The sequence below is a fragment of the Nerophis lumbriciformis genome, linkage group LG19 (genome assembly GCF_033978685.3).
Source record: "Nerophis lumbriciformis linkage group LG19, RoL_Nlum_v2.1, whole genome shotgun sequence".
Classification (NCBI taxonomy): Eukaryota; Metazoa; Chordata; class Actinopteri; order Syngnathiformes; family Syngnathidae; genus Nerophis; species Nerophis lumbriciformis.
In genome coordinates, this window is record NC_084566.2 from 29,947,665 (window position 1) to 29,966,617 (window position 18,953).

General features: G+C 38.3%; 2 protein-coding genes across 4 annotated transcripts in view; both read right to left on the minus strand.

The window, feature by feature from the left end:
* The window catches only part of lig1 (ligase I, DNA, ATP-dependent), an 80,286-nt gene extending 66,786 nt beyond the window's left edge, over window positions 1-13,500 (minus strand). Inside the window, exons 1-4 of one of the 3 annotated variants that reach the window (XM_061979010.1) lie at window positions 13,292-13,500; window positions 7,086-7,154; window positions 4,793-4,949; window positions 4,582-4,723 (exon numbers count right to left, since the gene is read on the minus strand). In XM_061979010.1, coding sequence (XP_061834994.1) covers window positions 4,582-4,723; window positions 4,793-4,949; window positions 7,086-7,154; window positions 13,292-13,308 — 385 coding nt within the window. In that variant the 5' untranslated portion in view covers window positions 13,309-13,500. Of the gene's footprint in view, window positions 1-4,581; window positions 4,724-4,792; window positions 4,962-7,085; window positions 7,155-13,291 lie in introns of all 3 variants that reach the window. The other 2 variants (XM_061979011.1, XM_061979009.1) reach the window with 2 other exon arrangements.
* A 3,932-nt stretch (window positions 13,501-17,432) lies between these two features.
* The window catches only part of LOC133619004 (uncharacterized), a 34,093-nt gene continuing 32,572 nt past the window's right edge, over window positions 17,433-18,953 (minus strand). The window contains exons 8-9 of the mRNA XM_061979869.2: window positions 18,132-18,195; window positions 17,433-18,051 (exon numbers count right to left, since the gene is read on the minus strand). Coding sequence (XP_061835853.1) covers window positions 17,795-18,051; window positions 18,132-18,195 — 321 coding nt within the window. The 3' untranslated portion in view covers window positions 17,433-17,794. The remainder of the gene's footprint in view (window positions 18,052-18,131; window positions 18,196-18,953) is intronic.

Consider the following 18,953-nt stretch of genomic DNA (forward strand, 5'->3'; position numbering starts at 1 on the left):
GAGTGGCTCAACTCTGCCTATAAAGCCCTTAAAACACATCCAAACACCCCCATTAGGGTTTTATATACATGATGTAAGTATATATGTAATGTAGTAACAGGCAGATTTATAATACAACTTAATATTTACGTATTTTGAGAATTTTAAGCATACGCTTAAGCATACGCTCATTTCAAAATCTCATCACAATGTTTGCTTTTTTTTTTCTTCATCACTGATTACTGCTCACTTACTGTGCAATGTCGGCTGTCATTAGGATGCCGACTGCTAGGATGTTCATATATTTACGTTTAGATGAAAAATGATTCAGAATACTTGTAAAAAAAACAAGATGTGGGCGAGGCCAAGCGTCTTTTTGTGTAGTTCTCGCCAGTTCCGAGTCCTAAATGGCTGTTAAACTGTACAAACTTGTCGGACTACATCCTCAGCCATCTATCTTCCAGGTCAGATGCATGATTTATGACCTACAATAAACGTACATGGCGCAGGTAAGCGAGGAAACAACAGACCACTCGATGTAAACATAGGAACACACAGAAGTGATCACGGAGCCATTACAAATAGTTTGTCTGCGTTGGCGCTTATAATAACAATATCACTAATACTTTGTTAATATTCAAGTCACGAAATGTAAATTGAGTATTGTTGGCGCTTTGTGGAAGGTTATTTATTCGGATTTAATGGGCGAAATAGAGGACTTACCATTGGCTCCATTGTAAGGGGACTTTTATTTAAGGTTTTTTTTAATATTTAGAATGCATTAAAACAAAATTCATCCATCATGTCTTTGAAAATTCCAAAAAAAGTGCAGTTCCCCTTTAAGTTACATCATGTTCTAATGCCTGTGGACAAAAAAATCTGGCTTTGCATCTTTATCCAGATCTATTAAAAAATACAGTATTTCCTCGGGATGTAACGGTATCAAAATCTTACGGTACAATATCACACAATTAAGCCCAGAATACAATATTATCGTGGTATGTGTCCAAAAATGACTTAAAAATGTGTATATAATGTGTAAAATAAAGTGGCAGGAATGTTTAGGATAAACACACTTAATGTAATTAAACACAAATATAATGCTCAAATGTTTTGTTTTTTTAATCATGGGCAGCACGCTGGTACAAGGGTCAGTGCAACTGCCTCACAATACGAAGGTCCTGGGTTCGATCCTGTGCTCGGGATCTTTCTGTGTGGAGTTTGCATGTTCTCCCCATGACTGCGTGGGTTCCCTTCGGGTACTCCGGCTTCCTCCCACCTCCAAAGACATGCACCCGGGGACAGGTTGATTGGCAACACTAAATTGGCCCTAGTGTGTGAATGTGAGTGTAAATGTTGTCTGTCTATCTGTGTTGGCCCTGCGATGAGATGGCGACTTGTCCAGGGTGTACCCCGCCTTCCGCCCGAATGCAGCTGAGATAGGCTCCAGCACCCCCCGCAACCCCAAACGGGACTAGCGGTAGAAAATGGATGGATGGATGGATGTTTTAATCATATTTATTACTACAAACATTTTTTTTAAGTGCAAAGAACTGTGCAGAAACATGTACTGTTTCAATCAAATATTTAAAAGAAATTACTTAGTCTTTAAAGTGACAGTGTAAACATCCAGGGAAACAAGTGTAAAACAATAATGTTGACTAGTGTTTTCAACTTTTATTTCATGAGAAGCTGTATCCTCCACAAAGTAAATTTTTATATCAGTTTTGAAAATGCTGTTTCACAGAAAAGTTAACTAATAATTTAACTTTTAATAATGTAAATACCTCACAAACTGATATTTAGCTTCGCTGGCTTCAAATATCTTTTCTGGGTGACAGTTTATGAGGTGTACCCAGCCTTTTGCCTTAGTGCAGGTGGCTAGGCTAAAGCCCCCCGCAACATCAAGAGAGACAATAGGTAGAAAATGGATGGATGGATTGAGGATTTATCAAGTAGGTTTTTTTTAAGTGTACTCGTATTTCCCGCGGTGTACAGTTTTTGGGGTGATTTTCTTCCAATCGTTGCGCCCTGATTGGCTGGCTAAGTGTCGCCCTGGAAACGGTCAAGACAAAAGTGGCGCGCTTTGCGGAACGCAGACTTTCTTACCTCCACCAAAGTGTTTTTGCCAGTTTGTTTGTTAGCAACATAACTCAAACTGTTATGGACGGATATTGATGACATTTTTCAGGAAATGTCCAAAAAAACAATTCCTTTTATCTACTACTAGCACACTTCACTTCCTACTTATAGTGTTCCACGCCCCCACCTTACCATTCCTGCGCTGCTCAGAGGATTCTGAGAGATGTAGTTTATTATCAGACCCGGCCCACGCTGTGGGGCCAGAAAAAAACTATACTCACCAAGCTTTCGTTTGATACCATCACACATCACGGCATTATTGTGAAGACTTTTAAACCGCGGTACCTAAAATACCGTTACATCCCTAGTATTTCTGCATACTGTATTTAACAAGGGTGTTTATTTACTTATGAGCAGAAAGTACTACACATCTATTTGGGGTCAGGGTTTATTTACACCAAATACATTACATGGAAATATCCTTCAACCTATTTTCTACCGCTTGTCCATGTCGGGGACATGGGGGGCGGGGGGGCTTATCCCAGCTGCATTCTGGCGGAAGGGGGGGTACACCCTGGACAAGTCGCCACCTCATCGCAGGGCCAACACAGATAGGCAGACCACATTCACACCAATTTAGTGTTGCCAATCAACCTATCCCAAGGTGCATATCTTTGGAGGTCGGAGGAAGCCGGAGTACCCGGAGAGAACATGCAAACTCCACACAGAAAGACCCCGACCCCGGGGATCGCACCCAGGACCTTCTTATTGTGAGGCGCAGCCCTACATGAAAATATGATAAAATTGTCTTTCCTTGCATGGTGCCTGGGAGCATTTGATTACTCAACAAGTATCGGGCGTCAAAGGTCAAGCATTTATTTAGAAAAAAACATATCTATGGTTACATATCAAATGCCATATTTTTTTCTCTTTTTGCAAATACCAGATACTTTAAGTAAATTTTAGGAAAATATATTTAGTTTTAAAATATATATTGTATTGCCTGAGAGCATTTAATTACTTAAAAGCAGAGTACTCCCAGCATCCACGAGGGCTCAGGAATTCATTTTCAAAAATATAATTCTATACTAAAATAATTAAACACCATAACTGCTGTCTTACAATTAAATGACATCCATTGTAAGTAATTTTTTTCAGAAAATATATTTGTTTTTAAATAAATAGTCTTTCCTCACAGTGGCTTGGGGCATTTATTGAGGCTCAGACATTTATTAGGGGTGTTGCTAAAATTACATTTGATTAATATATGTATTCATTATTTAGTTATTATTTAGTAGGGCTGCGAATCTTTGGGTGTCCCACGATTCGATTCAATATCGATTCTTGGGTCACGATTCGATTCATAATCGATTTTTTTCGATTCAACGCGATTCTCGATTTAAAAACGATATTTTCCCGATTTAAAACGATTCTCTATTCATTCAATACGTAGGATTTCAGCAGATGTACCCCAGTCTGCTGACATGCAAGCAGAGTAGTAGATTTTTGTAAAAAGCTTTTATAATTGTAAAGGACAATGTTTTATTAACTGATTGTAATAATGTAAATTTGTTTTAACTATTAAATGAACCAAAAATATGACTTATTTTATCTTTGGGAAAATATTGGACACAGTGTGTTGTCAAGCTTATGAGATGTGATGAAAGTGTAAGCCACTGTGACACTATTGTTCTTTTTTTTTTCTTATAAATGTCTAATGATAATGTCAATGAGGGATTTTTAATCACTGCTATGTTGAAATTGTAACTAATATTGATAATGTTGTTGATAATATTCATTTTTGTTTCACTACTTTTGGTTTGTTCTGTGTCGTGTTTGTGTCTCCTCTCAATTGCTCTGTTTATTGCAGTTCTGAGTTCTGGGTCGGGTTTGGTTTTGGAATTGGATTGCATTGTTATGGTATTGCTGTGTATTGTTTTGTTGGATTGATTAATTAAAAAAATAAAAATAAAATAAATAAAAATCTTTTTTTTTTCAAAATGAGAATCGATTCTGAATCGCACAACTTGAGAATCGCGATTCGAATTCGAATCGATTTTTTCCCACACCCCTATTATTAACATTAATTATTTTAAATATATATCCCCAAAAATAGTCCAATATTATTAATTAGTGGGTATTATTCTGAATAGACATGTATTTATACTGTATTTATTCAACTGCAGAGGGTACCAGGTGTCAAGTGTTTTTTTTATTACAATTATAACGTTATCCAGTAAAAAATTTACGAAAAAGAGAACAAATTTAAAATAATTTGTGTTTCCTCAAATAGCTGCAAGGACTTGTTCATTTATTCAACTGCAGAGAAGTTGTGAAATGTCTAATAATGGAGGGGTTACATTTTCAAAATACAGTTTTTTCATACAATATTAAACAATGTTGTAAACTTGCTCAGCAAAAATGATAATTTTGTGTATGTATGTAGGTAGGTAGGTACTGATGCTTTGATTAACAACAACGTTGAAAAAAAAATCATGAAATTGTGCGCCATTTTCTGACCTGTCCTGCGCTTGACAACAGTACCAGGGGAGGGCGACGTGGAGTTGGGGGTGCTGGGTGACATGGAGGAGGCCGGCGTGACGGGAGTTACAGGTGGCGGCGGTGGAGACAGCGGGGTGGGAATCGCCTTAAATATATCATCCTGTTTATAAGTGTGAATCAATTTATTGTACTGTGACGCAGGTGTGGACGTAACAATCTTTTTTCTTACCTTTTCTGAAACTTTATGCTCCCTTTTCTTGGTGTTGACTTGCTCTTTCATCGTTGGCGCCTCGTCTTCGTCACTGTCAAAAATCTGCCGGCTGCGCTTTGCGACCTTCTTGACGGGCGAGTCCGCTTCCTGGACGCCATTCTGGACCTTTAGAGGGCTTTTGAAAGTCCTGGAGTTCACACATCATGCATACCATAACATTTGTTTATTTACAAGCTCGTTCAGAGAGCGTAGTCATCAAAGAGGAGTTAAGTCGGCAGCAAAAGCCATAAAATCAAGTCAGGAGTCATGAAAACAGATTAAAAGTACATTAGAGTTCACAGAGCCCTGATTAGTTTAGGATACTCAAGTCAATTAAAGATGCTGTAGTTTACACACAATTACGACCAAACAATTACTTTGTTAAAAGACAAAAAATAAAACAACTAAAAAAAATCAGATAAAATCGTATAAATACATTGTATTATTTGTCATGAAATCAGTGACGTGCGAGCTACTTGGAAAATGTTGTAAACTAAACTACTAGTTACTCTGGATTAAATGTAGCTAAGCTAAAGGAAAAGCTATCCTCAGAGAATTGTAGCAAGCTACAATACAAGTTACACGGCAAAAGTATTATTCAATTAACACTCATTAGCTCTACAGACCCCTAATTGAAAATATATGCCAGGAACCCCTATAAGAGAATATTTACAAGTATTATTACAGCTCGAGCAGTGAGAAGCCACAGACCCTATTTAATGGCATTTATATCCATGTATATTATCAATGTTAATGTAAGAGTGTACAAATTGAATCATATGGACCCAATAATGGTCCATTACTGTTAACTATCTGTCATTTAGCTAGGGACCCTCTACATTACGGCTGCACAATTAATCGAATTGTACCGGTAATCGTGATCACGATTTTGACAGCTATGATTAATTGAGGGTGATTGTCAGCGATATCATCATTTAAAAACAAGTTCCGCTACACAACTGATGACCTTTTACAATTTAAAATGGAAGAAGATAAACAGATTTAAACACACAAATAATAATATGGTTCTTATGAAGCCAGAACAATATTTGATGTTTCCTCTGCCAAGAAAGTATATCTGTATTGTGTGGCTTTTTATTTTAGTTATTCAAAAAATACAACTTGGTTAAAAGATTGTAGAGTGTGTATAAGTACTTTTTGACTACATTCAATAATACCACAATAATAATAAGCCCGATCATTTTGGTGATCATTAACTTTATTTAGCCATTTTGTTTATTGTTTTCGTTGTGTATATTTGAGGGTCTCCCATCCCCTCCTTAACAGAGACAAACCCTATTTTATTGATAGTAATTGTGATCTTTGCTGAAGTGCAAAATGTTGCTGACAGAGTACATTTTATTTGTATTTGTTTGTTTTACTTACCGTAACTTGGTATTTAAGTTTACATTTAAATTACAATTACAATGTTAAACTTTACTATAGTTTACTATACTATACAAGAAACACAAGTTGAGCGAGAACAAGCAAGAACTCGACTCGGTGAAAGAAACAACCTAGCTAGCAGCTAAGCTAACGAGGGAGGGGGGTTTTGATTGATTGAAACTTTTATTAGTAGATTGCACAGTACAGTACATATTCCGTATAATTGACCACTAAATGGTAACACCCGAATAAGTTTTTCAACTTGTTTAAGTTGGGGTCCACGTTAATCAATTCATGGTAAACAATTTGGGGGCTCGTCCGGGATACACCCCAAGGTCTCTCTCTGAGTTTTTTCTTGCCTGGAAATGGGTTCAGATGCGAGGATGTTATTGTGGTTCGTGGAGCCCTTTGAGGCACTTGTGATTAAAGGCTATATAAATACATTTTGATTGATTGATGTCCTATATATACTGTGAGCAATACAATGCAAAATCAGCATTGAAATTGCACTTTTAACATGTATGCATTGATAAAATGTTTTCATTAAAGAATATCTACTGTTTCCCGCCACACAGATCACAGCACCCACACACCACTGCTCGCATGTGCACTCTATTGCAACGGCCGTGCGGAAACTACGTCCCCATATTTAAAGTTCTGGGCCTCCATGGATTTTATCAATTTTTATTGTTTACTTTCGTTAATGATTAGTCAGAGCAACAGAATATGAATTAAATAGATTAATCATTGCAACCCTAAAATATAAGTTAAATAGTAACATCTCTCAGTGTGATGCAGTGCAGTTGTACACTACTGCAGAGCACAATGATAAACTACCGTTACATTGGTAACAGGCAGAACTTGCGGTATGTAAACAACATCTTACTTTTTCACTGGTTCAACATTGGCTTTCTTCTGGACATCCGTGTCCTTTGCCTTGGGCTGAAAGAAGGATCTGGAAAAAGAAGAGAAGGAAAAAAAAGCTGACCAAAGTCAGCACAACCCATCGCAAAATGATGGAATCCCCAGTCTTAGAGAATATACATTTCCGAATTGTATGGGGGAAAAGCAGATAACAGGCATGTCAAAACTATACTCATTTCAAATGGCAACTTTCTGGTTTGAAGAAACACTAAAATAAATGTTTTAGACCTCAAGTGACACAGATCAGATATTGTTTGCCAGTCTAAACGCTCCAAAGTAAAGCTACTGTTGATCCACGCTGATGTCCGTGCCTCCTCTACTTAACAGCCATAAAAAGAATAGAACCCTCCAAAATATATTACATCATATACTGTATATGCATCTGTACATTCTATTTCTTTAATTTATTTTCACGTTAAAACACTAATTTTTAGGTGTGTCGACCATATCTATGGTGGCGGCTTTTACTTCACTTTGTAGTCGTAGCGACTTCCTTGTTTACGGTATTTACGGAACGCGGTCAACTTCCTTTGTTTTCATTTTATCAAACTACGCATGCAAGTGACGCCGAGGCCACAATGGGGCGCGTTTATACTGGAGTCTGATCAAGATCACATTAGGGATGTCCCGATCCAGGTTTTTGCACTTCCGATCCGATACCGATATTGTTTTTGCACTTCCGATCCGATACTGACCGATACCGATACTGACCGATACTGGCCTATCCGAGCATGTATTAAAGTTTTAAGTTATTTAGCCTACTTAGTTGTCAGAATCATGTTGAAAAGGGTTTTAGTACTCTTGATAACAACTAGCCAGCTGAATTAGGGGAGTTTGAATAATACACAATGGTTGGTAACAAGAAACTGACCTGTTTATTCAAGGATAAACACAAAATAGACAAAATTATACATGACAAACAGAAATGGCATCATTGAACTAGGGCTGGGCGATATGGCCTTTTTTTAATATTGCGATATTTTAAGGCCATATTGCGATACACGATATATATCTCGATATTTTGCCTCAGCCTTGAATGAACACTTGATGCATATAATCACAGCAGTATGATGATTCTATGTGTCTACATTAAAACATTATTCTTCATACTGCATTAATATATGCTACTTTTAAACTTTCATGCAGAGAGGGAAATCACAACTAAAAAAAAAAAAATCAAAATTTTTTTCATACGGTGTTGATGTGGAAATGTTTGCCTCGGCATTTTGATGGTGTGGGCGTGTGGCACCGAATGGAGATAAGCGTCTCGACAGACGTTGCAATATTTGAACAATGATGACGAAAACTGTTTTCTCTGTCGTGTCCGTGTGTCGAAAATTGTTATGCGCTTATTTTTTTATTTGATTTTGTGCGTGGCATAGATTTGCCGTGCGCAGAGGACGCTTAAGCAGGCGCGCACCTTAGCGGCTGCACTAGCATCACAGCTAACGTTAGCCATGCTGCTACCTCGCTCTCTGCTGGGAGAGGGCGTATACGTATGTGACGTATGACGTGACAGTAAGTAACGTGTGTAAGAAGGTGCGCTCCCTGTCTGTAAGAGGGAGACACAGAAAAGAGTGAGAAGAGCCTGTCGTGCAATGCCAGCAGCTAAAAGCAACTGCGTGAGAATCCACAGACCTGTGGATGTGTTGAAGGTGTGCTGGAAAATGCGGAACGGAAATTAGGGAGCAGCAGAAAAGTGGAATGTATTTTAAATCGGTGCGTTGGAAAACACGGACCAGAGTTTTTTTTAAACTGGATCTGGATCGGCATTTTCCCATGCCTTGTCGATACGCATTTTTTTGCAAATATCGGCGGCCAATCCGATCCAAATATCGGATCAGGACATCCCTAGATCACATGTTACTTGCAGTGTAAACAGTCAGCTGGAAAAAATAATCTGATTTTGGCCACTTTGGCCTGCAGTGTAAATGTAGTCCAGGAAAAAATATTCTGGTAGTTAGTAAAAATTTTGTTTTTAAACCAAGCAGAGTTAAAAAAAAAAGAAGAAGATGGAATTACCCTGTAATTTAGTTCTGCTAAAATATAATTTGTTAAACATGTGTACAAGTTTTCAAACAATCACCATGCTAATTTCCGTTGGGCTTGTCCAATGTAAACGTTTTTGTGTGTCTGTATGCGGATTAAAACTATGGAACAAACTGGATTTCCAACACAAGCAATGCCAAACTATTAATCGATTTAAACTATTATACAAACATCGGGCCTGGTTCAAATATAGAGATGAGGGTCTTTAATTTGACCTGCTGTTGTACTCTGTCTCAAAGTGTTAACATGTGTTTCCTTACCATTATTGCTATGTTGTCTATTACCATTGTTGGTATATTCATTCTTCCTACATTGTTGATACAAATTATTGTTACAGTGTAATAATTATTGTTACCTGTGGTAATGCCACTATGATACAACATTTGTATTATAATCCTTAAACTAAGTAACAGTAAAACTCATGGGAATAATCACTGAATGGAGAACTGGGGATGGGATTAAATAAATTATCTTCTTCCCACTCCATTTCAGGCAAAACTGGACAATCATGCATTACATACTATACATTACCTTTTGCACTATATTAATTTATATTATTATGTGTTGTCAACTTTGTCCTTTTTTTTAATTTTTTTTTTTTTTTTTTATGTCATTGCCTGAAATAAATAAATAAATGAAAAAAAATGAATGTATGTTAGCATTAAGCTGGCGGTATGAGAGCCAACCATTATACTGAATAGTTGTCAGGGTTTCCCCTACATGTAATTAATTAGGGCACCGTACCATGGTAAGATAAAAGCTGCCACACTTAATGATTAAGGGTTTTAGGCTCTAGCCCCCCCTGCGAACATGAGAGGAAAAAGCCGGAAAATGGATGGATGCCACTTCGACAGTGTCTTTTCCCCGCCATCTTTGTTGTAGTTTTTAGCACTTCCATAGCGAGTTTGCTGACAGATATAAGTTTGAACTATACGGTACTTTGTATTAGAAATGGCAAGAGCGGAGAATGCATGTGCATGTACGAGCCAGTTTGCCCCACAAGAGAATAGCGAAAAAGAAGGAGCTTATTTACTACAGCTTTGGACTACCGTATTTTCCGCACTATTAGCCGCACCTAAAAACCACAAATTTACTCAAAAGCTGACAGTGCGGCTTATAACCCGGTGCGCTTTATATATGGATTAATATTAAGATTCATTTTCATAAAGTTTAGGTCTCGCAACTACAGTAAACAGCCGCCATCTTTTTTCCCCGTAGAAGAGGAAGTGCTTCTTCTTCTACGCAAGCAACCGCCAAGGTAAGCACCCGCCCCCATAGAAGAAGAAGCGCGCGGGTATTACGTTTCATTTCCTTTGTGTGTTTACATCTGTAAAGACCACAAAATGGCTCCTACTAAGCGACACACTGTGGTTCTAGCTTGCCATGCTAATGGCCAGAAACTTCCACCCATGGTGATATTCAAAAGGAAGACCTTGCCAAAAGAGAACTTTCCAGCCGGCGTCATCATAAAAGCTAACTCGAAGGGATGGATGGATGAAGAAAAGATGAGCGAGTGGTTAAGGGAAGTTTACGCGAAGAGGCCGGGTGGCTTTTTTCACGCAGCTCCGTCCATGTTGATATACGACTCCATGCGCGCCCACATCACAGATGGTGTCAAAAAACAAGTGAAGTACACAAATACAACACTCGCCGTCATTCCGGGTGGATTAACCAAAGAACTCCAACCGCTCGATATTGGTGTCAACAAGGCATTTAAAGCATGACTGCGAACGGCGTCGGAACAATGGATGACCGAAGGCGAACACACATTCACTAAGACAGGGAGACAGCGCCGGACGACATACGCCAACATCTGCCAGTGGATCGTAAATGCCTGGGCGGATATTTCGGTCTCAACTGTGGTCCGAGCTTTCCGGAAGGCAGGATTCACGGAACTGCTGGAAAAACAACAGCGACACTGACTTTGATGACTTCGACGAGACGGAGCCGGCCATTTTGGATCCGTATTCGCCCAACTTTTTAATTCGGACACCGTAGGAGAAGAATTCGAGGGATTTATGAATGAAGAATAACTTCAGAAAGTGAGCTTTATGTTTATTTTGTGTGTTGTGACATTAACGTTCGAGCAACATTAAGTTATTGCTATTGCTCTGCACTATTTTGAATTTTACTATGTTTGTGATTGCACATTTGCACATTACCGTACATTTTGGGAGTGAACAGAGTTGTTAGAACGCTGGTTTTTAATATATTATTAAAGTTTAACTGACCTATCTGACTGTTTTTTTGACATTCCCTGTAGCGCAGTTAGATGCGGCTTATAACACGGGGCGGCTTATAGGTGGACAAAGTTTTGAAATATGCCGTTCATTGAAGGCGCGGCTTATAACACGGGGCGGCTTATGGTGCGGAAAATACGGTACACACAAAAGCAGTTTGGGTAAATGCATTAACACATGGATAATCCAGCGACGTCTTCAGTGTGAAAAACATGAAAGGTTAAGCAAATTCCACACGGCTCGTTTAGTGGAAGTATGAAGGACGGCAAGATTGGTTTGTAAACATCTCCGCAATTCCTCCATGGTTTACATTTCAAATTTTCAGGACTTATGCTGATCCCAAATACGCAACAGCAGGTATCAATAGGTAAGAAAAGTTGGTTTTGCATAATAGGGACTAGGGATGTCCGATAATATCAGCCGATAAATGCTTTAAAATGTAATATGGGAAATTATCGGTATCGGTTTCAAAATGATCGGTATCGGTTTCAAAAAGTAAAATGTATGACTTTTTAAAACGCCGCTGTGTACACGGACGTAGGGAGAAGTACAGAGCGCCAATAAACCTTAAAGGCACTGCCTTTGCGTGGCGACCCAATCACATAATATCTACGGCTTTTCACATACACACGTGAATGTGTCAACAGACATACAGGTCACATTGAGGGTGGCCGTATAAACAACTTTAACACTGTTACAAATATGCGCCACACTGTGAACCCACAATGACAAACACATTTCGGGAGAACATCCGCACCGTAACACAACAGAACAAATACCCAGAACCCCTTGCAGCACTAACTCTTCCGGGACGCTACAATATACACCCCCGCTACCCCCTACCCACCTCAACCCCGCCCCCCCAACCTCCTCATGCTCTCTCAGGGAGAGTATGTCCCAAATTCCAAGCTGCTGTTTTGAGGCATGTTAAAAAAAAAATCATGCACTTTGTGACTTCAATAATAAATATGGCAGTGCCATGTTGGCATTTTTTTTCCATAACTTGAGTTGATTTATTTTGGAAAACCTTGTTACATTGTTTAATGCATCCAGCGGGGCATCACAACAAAATTAGGCATAATAATGTGTTAATTCCACGACTGTATATATATCGGTATCGGTTGGTATCGGAATCGGTAATTAAGAGTTGGACAATATCGGCAAAAAAAAACATTATCGGACATCTCTACTCATGACACATTATCTGTATGTAATAATGGCTGCATTTCAGGTAGTTGTTTGTTTGCCATTTTGTTCCAGACCACAGCAAACGTTACCCAGCTTGCAAAGATTGTAATAAATCTATGAAAAGAAGATAGCCTGCCGTTTCCTTTAACTCGGACACACACATCTATACCTTTGGCCATTAAAAGGCAGTAATTTCCAGGAGTTATCTCACCTTCTGAGTAGCCTCTGATTTACTAATGGTTTCTAATGTTGCAAAAATGTGTAGAATAAATATCAAATTTCAACATTTCTGTCAACAAGGATTTGCTTCAGCCTGCGACAGTCATTTTGATAGTAGGCTATTATAGCGTATATAGACACTTACGTCTTGTGTTGCCTTCATTATAAAACTTATATAAGGATTTTCATTTTTTGCGGTTCCAGACAGATTAGTTTTTTGTATTTTTGGTCCAATATGGTTCTTTTAAGGTTTTGGGTAGCCGACCCCTGTGTTTAGAGGAAAAGTTGGCAAGCATATAGAGACGTTCAGCTGCAGTGACAAGCACAATAACACCAAACCGAGCAAATTAAACCCACAAAAACATATTATAGATGCTTAAATTAAAGCTAACTTCAAAAGAAGGCACCGCACCTCCACGCTAGCAGCTAACATTAGACGCAGCAAACAAGCCAACATGTCGTCACTACTTACGCGATGCTGCGCTGCATGTTGATGTCGTCAAACCCTTCCTTACACAGACGATTAAACGAATACAATAATACAGACTTTTATGTCTTCTGACGGCACATAAATCCAAAATAAAACACCCACGGACCAACAACTCCCGCGCTAGGTTTTGGACGAATCAGCTACGGTGTATTCGGCGCCAAAATGACAACTTCCTCAAAGAGCTTCCGCTTCTTTTTCTTCTTCTTCTTCTACATTTTATGGCGGGTCGCAACCAACGTTATAAGTGCATACCGCCATCTACTGTACTGGAGTATGTATACTCAGGATGAGTACTTCGGTTACAGACTATGTTATTGGTATATACCAGGGGTCGGCAACCCAAAACCTTAAAAGAGCCATATTGGACCAAAAATACAAAAAAACAAATCTGTCCGGAGCCACAAAAAGTGAAACGCCGTATATAAGTGTTATAATGAAGGCAACACATGATGTAAGAGTCTATATTAGCTATAATAGCCTACTGTCAAAATGACTAGGGATGTCCGATAATGGCTTTTTGCCGATATCCCGATATTGTCCAACTCTTTAATTACCGATACCGATATCAACCGATATATACAGTCGTGGAATTAACACATTATTATGCCTAATTTGGACAACCAGGTATGGTGAAGATAAGGTACTTAAAAAAAAATAATAATAAAACAAGATGAATAAATTAAAAACATTTTCTTGAATAAAAAAGAAAGTAAACCAATATAAAAACAGTCACATAGAAACTAGTAATTAATGAAAATGAGTAAAATTAACTGTTAAAGGTTAGTACTATTAGTGGACCACAATCATGTGTGCTTATGGACTGTATCCCTTGCAGACTGTATTGATATATATTGATATATAATGTAGGAACCAGAATATTAATAACGGAAAGAAACAACCCTTTTGTGTGAATGAGTGTGAATGAGTGTAAATGGGGGAGGGAGGTTTTTTGGGTTGGTGCACTAATTGTATCTTGTGTTTTTTATGTTGATTGAATTAAAAAAAAAAAAACGATACCGATAATAAAAAAAAACGATACCGATCACTTCCGATATTACATTTTAACGCATTTATTGGCCGGCCGATATTATCTGACATCCCTAAAAATGACTGCGTGTCGCAGGCTGAAGCAAATCTTTGTTGACAGAAATGTTGAAATGTAATATTTATTCTACACATTTTTACAACATTGAAAACCATTAGTAAATCAGAAGGTGAGATAACTCCTGGAAATGACTGGCTTTTAATGGCCAAATTAAGGTTTAGATGTGTGTGTCTAAGTTAAAGGAAGCGGCAGGCTGTCAATTCTTTTAATAGATTTGTTTCAACCTTTGGCAAGCTGGGTAACGTTTGCTGTGGTCTGGAACAACAGGGCACACAAACAACTATCTGAAATGCAGCCAATATAACATACAGATATTGTGTCATGTGACATGCAAAACTAAATTATATACAAAGAAGATAAAAGTAAAGGATATTAAATTAGCTCAAATATAGCTACAAATGAGGCATAATGATGCAATTTGTACATACAGCTAGCCTAAATAGCATGTTAGCATTGATTAGTTTGCAGTCGCGCACTGACCAAATATGTCTGATTAGCACTCCAACAAGTCAATAACATCAACCAAGCGCACTTTTGTGCATTCACGCACAGCATAAAATGTTTGGTGGACAAAATGAGACAAATGAGGAGTGGAAGATTTTTCATGTAAACAAACTGTTGCGTCACAGTCCACACTATGATGAGTTCAAGAACCGCTGAAATTAGTAGGACAAAACGATGTTCACCAAATACTCTCATCAGTGAAGCATACACACACACATATTAAACAGTGGGCTTTCTAACAATTGGGAAGGTTTGTGTCATGTTTGTCCTCAAACATAAAACATACTAAAACAGCAAAAATATTTCCCCACCCATCTTTTTCCATTTTCAATCCTTTTTTAAAAATGCTCCAGGGAGCCACCAGGGCGGCGCTAAAGAGCCGCGGGTTGCTGACCCCCGGTATATACATATCAAATATGTATTTACACAAAACCACACATAACAAAAGAGGGGAGAAAAAGAAAAAATATAAATAAATATAAATATACATCCATCCATCCATTTTTCTACCGCTTGCCCCTTTTGGGGTTGGAGCCTATCTCAGCTGCATTCGGGCAGAAGGCGGTGTACACCCTGGACAAGTCGCCAGCTCATCGCATGTGGTTTTGTGTAAATATATATATATATATATATATATATATATATTTATATATATTTTTTGTGTAAATATACATATATATATATATATATATATATATATATATATATATACATATACATATACATATACGTGTATATATATATATATACACACACAAAACAAAAGAGTCTATGTCTATCTGTGTTGGCCCTGCGATGAGAGGTGGCGACTTGTCTAGGGTGTACCCCGCCTTCCGCCCGATTGTAGCTGAGATAGGCTCCAGCACCCCCCGCGACCCCGAAGGGAATAAGCGGTAGAAAATGGATGGATGGATGGATATATATATATATATATAGCCCTTTGAGACACTTGTGATTTAGGGCTTTATAAATAAACATTGATAGATTGACTTGTCCAGGGTGTACCCCGCCTTCCGCCCGATTGTAGCTGAGATAGGCTCCAGCGCCCCCCGCGACCCCAAAGGGAATAAGCGGTAGAAAATGGATGGATGGATGGAGATTGATATATATATATATATATATATATATATATATATATATATATATATATAATTTTGTTTTTTCTCCTCTTTTGTTATGTGTGGTTTTGTGTAAGTACATATTTGATATGTATATACCAACATAGTCTGTAACCTAAGTACTCATCCTAAGGATACACACTCCAACACTCCAATATATATATACATATATATATATATATATATATACACACACACTGTGTAAATATATAAATATATATATATATATATATATATATATATATATATATATATATACACACTGTGTAAATATATATATATATATAGTATCATCCCAGATATACACACATATATATATATATATATATATATATTATCATCCCTGCAGGACGAGGAATAGCTAAACATGTTTTACTACACACCGTAGCTCACCGGCGTCAAAATGTAAACAAACGCCATTGGTGGATCTACACCTGACATCCACTGTAATGATACCACGGACAATAGCGTATCTAGTCGATACTACTATGATTACATCGATATTTTTTAACATCACAAAATCTTCTTTCGTTTTTAAAAAATGTATATTATGTTTATAAACTCTGGAAATATGTCCCTGGACACATGAGGACTTTGAATATGACCAATGTAATAATAACTGGGATTTATATAGCGCTTTTCTAAGTACCCAAAGTCGCTTTTACATGTAGAACCCATCAATCATTCACACCTGGTGGTGGTAAGCTACTTTCATAGCCACAGCTGCCCTGGGGTAGACTGACGGAAGCGTGGCTGCAATTTTGCGCCAACGGCCCCTCCGACCACCACCTATCATTCATCATTCAATTCACCGGTGTGAGTGGCACCGGGGGCAAAGGGTGAAGTGTCCCGCCCAAGGACACAACGGCAGCGATTTTTGGATGGTAAGAGGCGGGGAGCGAACCTGCAACCCTCAGGTTTCTGGCACGGTTGCTCTACCCACTACGCCATGCCGCCCCAATGTATGATCCTGTAACAACTTGGTATCGGATTGATACCCAAATTTGTGGTAACATCCAAAACTAATGTAAAGTATCAAACAACAGAAGAATAAGTGATTATGACATTTTAACAGAAGTGTAGATAGAACATGTTGAAACAGAAAGTAAGCAGATATTAACAGTAAATGAACAAGTAGATTAATAATTAATTTTCTACCACTTGTCCTTAATAATGTTGACAAAATAATAGAATGGAAAATGACACGATATGTTACTGCATATGCCAGCAGATTAAATTAAGAGCCTTTGTTTGTTTACTTACTACTAAAAGACAAGTTGTCTTGTATGTTCACTATTTTATTTAAGGACAAACTTGCAATAAGAAACATATGTTTAATGTACCCTAAGATTTTTTTTCTTAAAATAAAGCCAATAATGAAATTTTTTGTGTTCCCCTTTATTTAGAAAAGTACTGAAAAGTACCGAAATACTTTTGGTACCGGTACCAGTACCAAAATATTGGTATCGAGACAACACTAATACACCCACTGGCAGAAATGTAGATCGGCGCCTATGCGAGGGATACGTAACACAGAGAGAGCAAGGTAATGTCAGTTAAATACTTGATTAACTCAAACCCAGCAAGTGCCGTGTTGTTTGTTGTTTACAAGTGCAGTCTCACTGTGACTGCAACATACATAAATAAAACATCTGCCTAAATTCAACCACAGAACATAAAACTATTGCAGCAATCTACAAAAATAAAAGTGTTTTCCATCCCTTCTGTTGCAGTGATATCCTTCTTCCTATCTGTCCTTCATAGCCTTTCCTCCTCGCCTTGCTGTCTTCCGCCAAACAGCCTCCAAGTGAGTTGGTCCGCGTCCCACTCCACCACGTGACCTTTGCCCGGCCAGGCGTTGGCGTGGAGGGCCAAGGAGGCCATAGGGTGCAAGCCGGGGGGCCTGCAGGCTCCTCCTAAGTTGAAGTGTGAGGGGGCGTGGAGAAGCTGCGGCGATGGAATGGGGTTGGGGAGGCAGCACGGGAGGAAGAGGTGGTGAGGCCGGTCCTGGACCGCTGTCATGACGAGCAGAGTGAGACCTCCGTCGGTCAAAATGAAATTATTTTTGGTGATGCAGAGTGTTTATATGGTATACCTCTGTCCATGGCTGATGCAGTAGTCCCACCCAGAGGAAGACCACACTGGTTGCTGTGGAGCAGCTGGAAGATGAATTAAGATTTTTTCAAATATATTTTACCCATAAAAAGATGAATTTTCATTTCTAATGAGCGTCAATGCAAAAATGTGTACAGAAAAAAAATCACATTTTACAGGAATAAAAGGTAACACTTCAGTATGGGGATTAATTAGTTATTTATTAACATGCAAATTAGTAACATATTAGCTTTTAATTAGTCATTATTAGGTACTTATTAATGCCTTATTCTGCATGGTCTTATTAAACAACCAGTAAGCCATTAACTAAGAGTCTTCCCTCAATAACCTCAGAATGATTGCTTATTAGTACTAAGTAAGGAAGTTGTTGTATATGATTCTCACTTTAATACCACTTAATTAATATGGTCTGTTCTTACATAACAAATCACAAAACTACAATAACTCTAACTAGGGATGTCCGATAATATCGGACTGCCGATATTATCGGACGATAAATGCTTTAAAATGTAATATTGAAAATTATCGGTATCGGTTTCCAAAAGTACAATTTATGACTTTTTAAAACGCCGCTGTGTACACGGACGTAGGGAGAAGTACAGAGCGCCAATAAACCTTAAAGGCACTTCCTTAGCGTGCCGGCCCAGTCAAATAATATCTACGGCTTTTCACACACACACACACACACACACACAAGTGAATGGTCAACAGCCATACAGGTCACACTGAGGGTGGCCGTATAAACAACTTTAACACTGTTACAAATATGCGCCTCACTGTGAACCCACACCAAACAAGAATG